General features: G+C 42.7%; 1 protein-coding gene across 1 annotated transcript; it reads right to left on the reverse strand.

The window, feature by feature from the left end:
* Positions 1 to 2,622: 2,622 nt before the first annotated feature.
* On the reverse strand, positions 2,623 to 7,371 carry S100P (S100 calcium binding protein P). The gene is made up of 2 exons (XM_005424744.2): positions 7,187 to 7,371; positions 2,623 to 2,889 (listed from the first exon to the last, which is right to left on the reverse strand). Exons 1-2 carry the CDS (start codon positions 7,322 to 7,324, stop codon positions 2,740 to 2,742), a joined length of 288 nt encoding a protein of 95 aa, XP_005424801.1. The 5' UTR covers positions 7,325 to 7,371; the 3' UTR covers positions 2,623 to 2,739.
* Positions 7,372 to 7,679: the final 308 nt, after the last annotated feature.

The following is a 7,679-nucleotide window of genomic DNA, read 5'->3' on the forward strand; positions in this document are numbered from 1 at the left end:
CTTGCAGCTCTGAACAGGCACAGCTCCCTTGGGTTAGCAAAGCAGCACAGAGCTCCATCCAGCTTCTGGGCAGGGACTTTGAGCTCTGCAGGTGTCCCCTCATGTGGGACCAAGAGGTCAGGACAAAGGTAAAGAGTTTTGAGGGCTGGGGCTGCAGGAACAATGAGAACAGTGAGGGGCAGCCCTGGCACTCCCTCAAGGAGACAAAGACCTGAGATCATCATGGTCAGTCAGAACCCCTCTGGGGAGGTTACAAAGCAGCTTTGGGCTGCTGGGACCAGCACTGCTGTGAGCAGCCTTCCAGCACTGAAAAAACCTCCAGGTTTTCAGGAAAATGAACAAAATGGCATTAATGGATGAGTGAAATGATGTGGGTATTGGACTGAGGGCAGGGAGTTTATGAAACAAGAGAGAATTAGGGGATATGTCACAGCTCTCACTGCTCAATAATGTGGTTTTAAAGACCTGATTGATAAAATGGAGTAACAAGGTGAATCCCTTGGCTCACAAGGCAGGTAGAGCTTTTCACCAACATTCTCTTTAAGAGCTATGTTTTGAAAACAATTTCAATGCTGTGGAGAGCAATGCTGCCATAAATTGCACAGAGGGTTTGCAATTTACAACTAAGGGGAAACACTTTCCCAAGGGTGAGATTGGGAAGGTGCAGCTAAACCCTTCCAAAAGCTCAGGAGATGGAGCCTCTGCCTGGCCCTCAGCTCCTGCTGCTTCCACTGCAATCACTAGAATGCCCTGGATGGGACATATGGTATTTGTCCAGATATAAAAATGCCATTTTATTGCCATGTTATGAACACTTCTGTTTTTCCCTAATCTTAAAACAGATTCTTTCCATTTTATAATGATACATGGACTTCTGGGCTCAATAAAAAGGATGCATTTAGTGCCACATAGTGGTAAAAAACCAAAAAATCAGTGAGGCTGAATATTCTGAAGCAATGCAGAAACATTAGGTGTTAACACTAAACTTGTAAAAGTAAAAATACATTTCAAAAAATTAGGATATACTGATCAATTTGTGATATGTATCATCAAGATTTGTTGGTCTGAGGATGGTTTATACCTCTAGCTAGATAAATGTGCAATATAGGGATTTTTTTATTCTGTGTTTAGAATTAACCTGCTTTGCAACAGCAAAGCAGAGTATTTTGCTCATTTATAGCCTTGACAAAATGGTGAGGGATGTAATAGTGGAATTGGCCCTTGCAAGTGGCACAGCAGCCACAGGGCAGAGCCATCCTGGATTAGAGCTGTAAAGGTATGTCAAAAATGGCAGTAATAGGGAGCAGTCTCTGAAGAAAAGGTTAATTTGGGATTTCTAGATTGGGAAGACTTTTGGGAAGATTTTGATGATGAGTAGTTTTCTTGGTCAGGTACTGCAGAAAAATATTACTGTTGTCAATAAGACAGGTAATGTTCTTCTGTAAGTGTAATGCATGTGTTGCACTTCATCTCTAGCCATCCAGCACCAGAGCAAGCTAGATGAAACAAAACCTGTAATGGTTAAACCAGGCTGAAATAAACTAGTAAGACCAAAATTTTCCATCGAGCTCCCCAAAAGATGAATACACCTAAACGATATGTTTGTACAGGGTTATGAATGGGTCAGACCTGTGGTGTAACTTCAGATTCAGGAAACTCAGTGAAACTGAGCTCTGTTCCTACTTTTGCTGTGCTGCACAATCTTGCAGGGGCTCCAGAGGGACTTGTGGCACTTCTACCTACACAGCACGTTTGCACACACAGTAGGACAGGCAAATATTTGGCTGCTGGCATAGCATAGGTACTGTTCTGTAGAAAAAGGAACTAAACAATACTGTTCTGTAGAAAAAGGAACTAAATTTAATGTTTTTGCAGTTTGTATTGGGATGCTCACCAGTAAAGTGCTTCAAAAGATAGATTTGATTCTGTGTACGGTCTTGCTTCAGTTGCAGAATTCAGCTGATGTCTGTCGCCTGCCCCTCTGAAAGCAAATTCTGCCACTTCCCCACACAGACATTTTTCAGCTAAGGAAGCAAAAATTGCTGCCATTTTTGCTTCAGGCAAAAATACTATGGCACACTATTTGGGAGGGTATTTAAATTTATTTTAGAGTAATATCAATGTATTGGTACAAAAGCCATAGAAAATAAATCTGTGTGATCTGAGTGAGATGGCTCACTAGCACACAAAACTGCACAGAATCCTCCATGCTGGAAAAAAACCAGAGAAGGTGTTTGGGGTTGTTTTGTTGTTTTAATCAAGAAAAGACCTACAAGGCAGCCCTACACCAACCACACAGGAGGGAAACAAACAGGCTCAAAGGTAGTGCCAGTGAGGCCTGTCCTGTACAGCTGTGGTGGCACATGTGTGGATTTGGGATGCATCCCAGAGATGCTGGTGTATAAAAACAGCCTCCAGCTGATTCATGGTTCCAGCAACCCTTATTCTTGTGCAGCTTCTGCATTGGTATGAATATTGAACTTTTTGGCTAAGAAAAGAATTTTAAAACCAGAGAAAGGGAGAAACTACTCAGTGTGAGTTAGTGGGAGTCATTAAACCCAGGCTGCTCCACAAATGAGAAGAAATTAGCATTCAGGATAGGGAATAAGCTCAGTAGGGTTTATTTTTACAGTCCAGCATGCTTGCAAACTTCACAGCAGTACATGGAAGGAGTGAAGGCATCCATATCACTGGCATATGGAGCACATGCAAAGACGGCTTTTGTGAGTAGTTTGACAGCTATTTGGCTGCATTCTGCTCAAAATATTTGTGACAGCAGCCAGTCAGAGCTGCCACAAAGATGACAAATTCTTTGAAGTCCACTTGGGAATCTCCATTTTCATCCAGGTTCTTGAAGACTTTATCAATAGCATTCTTGTCCTTCCCAGACTGCAAAAAAAAAAAAAAAAAAAGAGCAGGTTGAGGTGAGAGGATGCACAACCCCAATGCAGCAACTTCTCCAGATAAGGTCCTTGGTTGGGCTCTGGGCACTTGGTAAGGTGCCACGTGCTCCCACTGTCTGCACAGCAGCAGTGGGTACCAAAAGCATGTGCCTCTGGGTTTATTGCATCTGAGAGCTGCAGTCAGGCACTGTCCCAGAGAGGTATGGTTCCTACATTTAAAACAGCATTTATCACCATGAATACTGTGCAGCACAAAGCCCTGAGGACAACACCCAGATGAATTAAATGCTATGAGTTCCCCATCCATTCCCCTGGAAAGGCTCAGCTGGAGCACAGGCAGTTTGCAGTTTTGCAGAAACATGCTTTCCTGGGGCAAATGTAAAATTTAAGATTCATTGAATACTTCCACTCCAGAAAATATGCAAACAGCCTCAAAAGTGCTTTGAGTGCTGCCACTGGCCTTATGGCCCAGCAGAAGCTGCTCACAGGAGCTGGTGGCTGGGAAGGTGCCTCCTGAAGCCTGCGGGATTCTGAGCTTGACTTACCACAGCAAATATTCTTCTAAGTTGCCATTATTCTGATCAAATGACTGAACAGCATCATCAGTGACAGCCATCATGGCTTCATGAGAGGAAAGTCCTGCTTAGCAAACCTGATTCCCTTTTATGATAAAGTAACCCCTTAGCTGATCAAGGGAAGTCAGTTGATGTCCTGATTTTGGTTTTCAGTAAAGCTTTCAATACTGTCTCTCACAGGATCCTTTTGGACAAAATGTCCAGCACACAGCTGGATCAACACATCATGGGATGGCTGAGCAACTCATGGCTCATGGTGGGGGGACATCAGACCGGGGACCTGTCACTAGAGGGGTTCCACAGGGCCCCATCCTTGTCCCTGTGCTCTTCAACATCTTCATAAATGACTTGGACATGGGACTGGAAGGGATACAGGACAAGTTTGCAGATGATACAAAACTGGGAAGAGCTGCTGACTCTGTTGATGGCAGGGAGGCCCTGTGGAGACACCTCAACAAATGAGAGGGCTGGGCAATCACCAACCATATGAAGGGAACAAGGAAAAGTTCTGAATCTTGCACCTGGGATGGGGCAGTCCTGGATGTGTGGACACACTGGGGAATGAGATGCTGGAGAGCAGCACCATGGAAAGGGACTTGGGGTCCTGGTCAGTGGCAAGTTGAATGTGAGTCAGCAGTGCCCTGGCAGGCAGGAAGGCCAGCCCTGTCCTGGGGGCATCAGGCCCAGCATGGCCAGCCAGGCAAGGAGGGGATTGTCCTGCTCTGCTCTGCTCTGCTCAGGGGAGGCCTTACCTTGAGTCCTGAGGGCAGTTTTGGGCACCACAATATAAGAAACATGGATAACTGTTAGAGAGTGTCCAGAGGAGGGCAGTGAGGATGGTGAAGGGCCTTGAGGGGAAGCCATGTGAGGAGGGAGTGGCTGAGGGCAGACTGAGGGGAGACCTCAGTGCAGTTACAGCTTCCTCACGAGGGGAACAGCAGGGGCAGACACTGATCTCTGCTCTGTGGTAACAGTGACAGGACCCAGGGAATGGCCTGAAATTGGGACGGGGGGGTTTAGGTTGGATATCAGAAAAAGGTTCCTCACCCAGAGAGTGGCTGGGCACTGGAACAGCTCCCCAGGGATGGGGTCACAGCACCAGCCTGACAGAGCTCAAGGGGTGTTTGGGCAATGCTCTCAGGCTCATGGTGTGACTCTGGGGATGTCCTGTGCAGGGCCAGAGGTTTGACTCAATGATCTTTGTGAGTCCCTTCCAACTCAGCATATTTTGTGCTTCTGTGACTCTCTGAACCACTATATTTCAAGGCTGATGTTAAGAAAGACATAATCAAATTTAAAGGCGTTTGTTTGTTTGTGGTTTTGTTTTTTGTTTGGTTTGTATTTTTTTTTTTTCATTTTGCCAAAATATATTAAAAAGTAAAGAAGCTTACAGGAGGGCTTTTTGGCGCTGAAAATCTACAGGGATTTTCGAAGCTGCAATTTTAACATTAGGCAGGAGATGGCAGCACAGACCTGTTAAAGCTAGGAAACCATTGTGCGGCTTTCGTAGACGATTAAAAAAACCCTGATGTAATACTAGAAAGAAATTATATGAACTTCTGAAAATTTTCCACCAATTTAAAATATTACTACCTAAATTTAAATCTAAAGGCAATTTTTGATCATGCTCCAATTAGCAAAATTTGTCATCCTGCAATTTAATGTTTCACTTTAAATGTGGACATTTTAAAATCACTAAAAATGGAATAATTTCCTTAGATTTGACAGATGAATTCATCTGGAAGGTTTAATTAAATTTCAAATCGTAAATTACATTGTTTTAATTTATAAGTGAATATTTCAAATTATTTAGTGAGCTATATGAACTAGTTGTAGCATCTGAATTACTTCTGAGATGTAAAAATGGAAATTGTTTTTTGGAAATTCTTTATAACTGAGTCCAGTCCTTCAGTCCTGTGATATTTATGCCTGATTGATTCAAGACCTTTCCAGGAAGTTGTGATCTCTGCCAGCTATAACCAATTCTAAGGCCAAAAGTAAACACAAGAAATTCGAAAACACTGTTCCCTAGATTTTCTAGCAAATGAAAAAATACAGATATAAATGGCAGGAAAATGCAGGTAGAACTTTTTTTCTGAAGTCAGATTTATATTCTCAGGTTTTTTTCTTGCAGTTATCAGTTTGGCAAGACAGGAACAAGGAATATTATTAGTTTAAATTTATTTTAAATACTGGCATAAAAATGTGGAGGACTTGGATTGTTTTAATTTTTTGGGGGTTTTGTTTTTGTTTTTCCTAGAAGAGGTAAAGCAGGAAAGGGAGATAAGAGGACAATTGGCTAATTATTTTCCTGGAAAATTCCAGTTTTCCCACCAGTTGCAGATAGAGTCAGTAAGAGCAGCTGTGGAGAGCAGGAAGAAGTGGCGCCTGGCCACCAGACACAGTCAGGACAGACCTGTGAGCACCATCCCATTTGGTAGCTGCTTACTGCAGGGGCTCCCCTGCCTTGTTTAGACCAAATGCCAGCTGTCTGGGGGATTTCCATGCTGCCATAGAATTGTGGTTTTGTTGTTGGTTTAGTTTCTCTTTACCTGGAAGTGCTGTGGGTACCACACAGCTCCATGCTCAGGAGCAGGACCCTTCCATGATGCTGCTGGGTCACGAGCACTCATCTGTCTCTCACAGATTTCTCAGAAACATTGCAATATAACCCCCCCTGAGCCACCCAGGTCCTCATTCTGAATATTGCATCTCTTTAATTTCTGAGACATAATTCCAGCAGGTGTGGGTTTCATGTGGTGAATTCATGAAGTTTGCATGGGGAGATACTGAATTGTATCAAGCACCCTGGCTACAGTGCCGTGAAATATTTGTTATAAAACTGAACTATGCTGGATATAAAAACTGAGAGCCACACAAGGAGCATTTGGTTCTAGACTTTTGCCATTTAGAACAGTAACAAAACAGTAACATTTAGAACAGTAACAAAGCAGTACAAATATTACTCCAATGTGGAAAGAACAATGTATTTAAAAGTGTTTTCTGGATTTTTAGTGTAAGGAAACAAATTTAAAAAAGCAATTGAAGTTGTCTCCCTGGAGGCTAAAGCTTTTACTAAGAACATATTAAGCCCTTTGAATACCTACTTAAATGCATTTTATGATTACATACAAATCTATGTTGTACAATATATATCCAGGTCTTTCTTTTGCTATTAAAGACAAATGCCAAACAATTTGCTTTGAGTTCATCTGTTGTTCTGGTTTATGTATCATTTTGATGAGCATACTGAGTATGCAGTATAAATACCTAGAGAAGGTAAATGTATAAATATTTAGAGAGATTCCCCATCTGCACTCAAGATCCTCAATCACTGAAGCACAACTACATTCACAGAAGTTGTGACATGAAGTGAGATGATAAATCCAAGGATAAACAGAAGTGAGTGAATTCTGAAGTTGAAGCCAAATCTATTTCAAATCCATTGTCTTGATGACTTGAGTGATGAATTTAGCAGAGAATGGCCTTGCATATTAAACCAGAAGTGATGAATTTAGCAAACAGAGAATGGCCTTGCATATTAAACCAGTTTTACAGAGTTTGTGCAAAACCTTTTTTAAATTTCATATTTTCCTACTAACCATTGCATATTTTTTGATACAATTTTCCTAAAAATGTATTAAAAACAGTTTCTGCAGGCTGCTCTTGCACCTGCTACACAGAAACAGTGCCGTGCTGTTCTCTTACCGCGAGGAAATTTGGGAGCTCCTTTTCCAGCAGAGTCTTTAGTTCTGCTTTGCTGAGGGTTTGCCTGTTGCCATCAGTCCTTGCATACTGGTCAAAGACAGCAATGATCATTCCCATTGCAGTTTCCAGCTGAGACATGTTGCACAATTCTGGAGCCTGGCTTTCTCCTGAGCAGGCACAGCCCCAGGGCTCTCTTGGAGGATGGAACCTGCTCTGCTTCTGGGCTTCTTTATGCATCTGTGCCCTCCAATCAGCGGCTGCACACCCAGGGGACAGCTATCCATTAGCAAACACCTGTATCTGGACTACACGCCTCCATGCCAACACCTTTTCAAAACTTAAGGTTTATTGTCCTGGTGTGACTGGTACAACCAGTTGCTCACTGGTAGAAACCAGCCTCTCCTTCAAGGTACACAGCGTGACTAATACAAAAAAATCAGATTTTGCTATTGGCTGTTTGCTCAAGATTTGTTCTTTCAGATATCCCTTGGGA

Source organism: Geospiza fortis, unplaced genomic scaffold (assembly GCF_000277835.1).
Source record: "Geospiza fortis unplaced genomic scaffold, GeoFor_1.0 scaffold147, whole genome shotgun sequence".
Taxonomy (NCBI): domain Eukaryota; kingdom Metazoa; phylum Chordata; class Aves; order Passeriformes; family Thraupidae; genus Geospiza; species Geospiza fortis.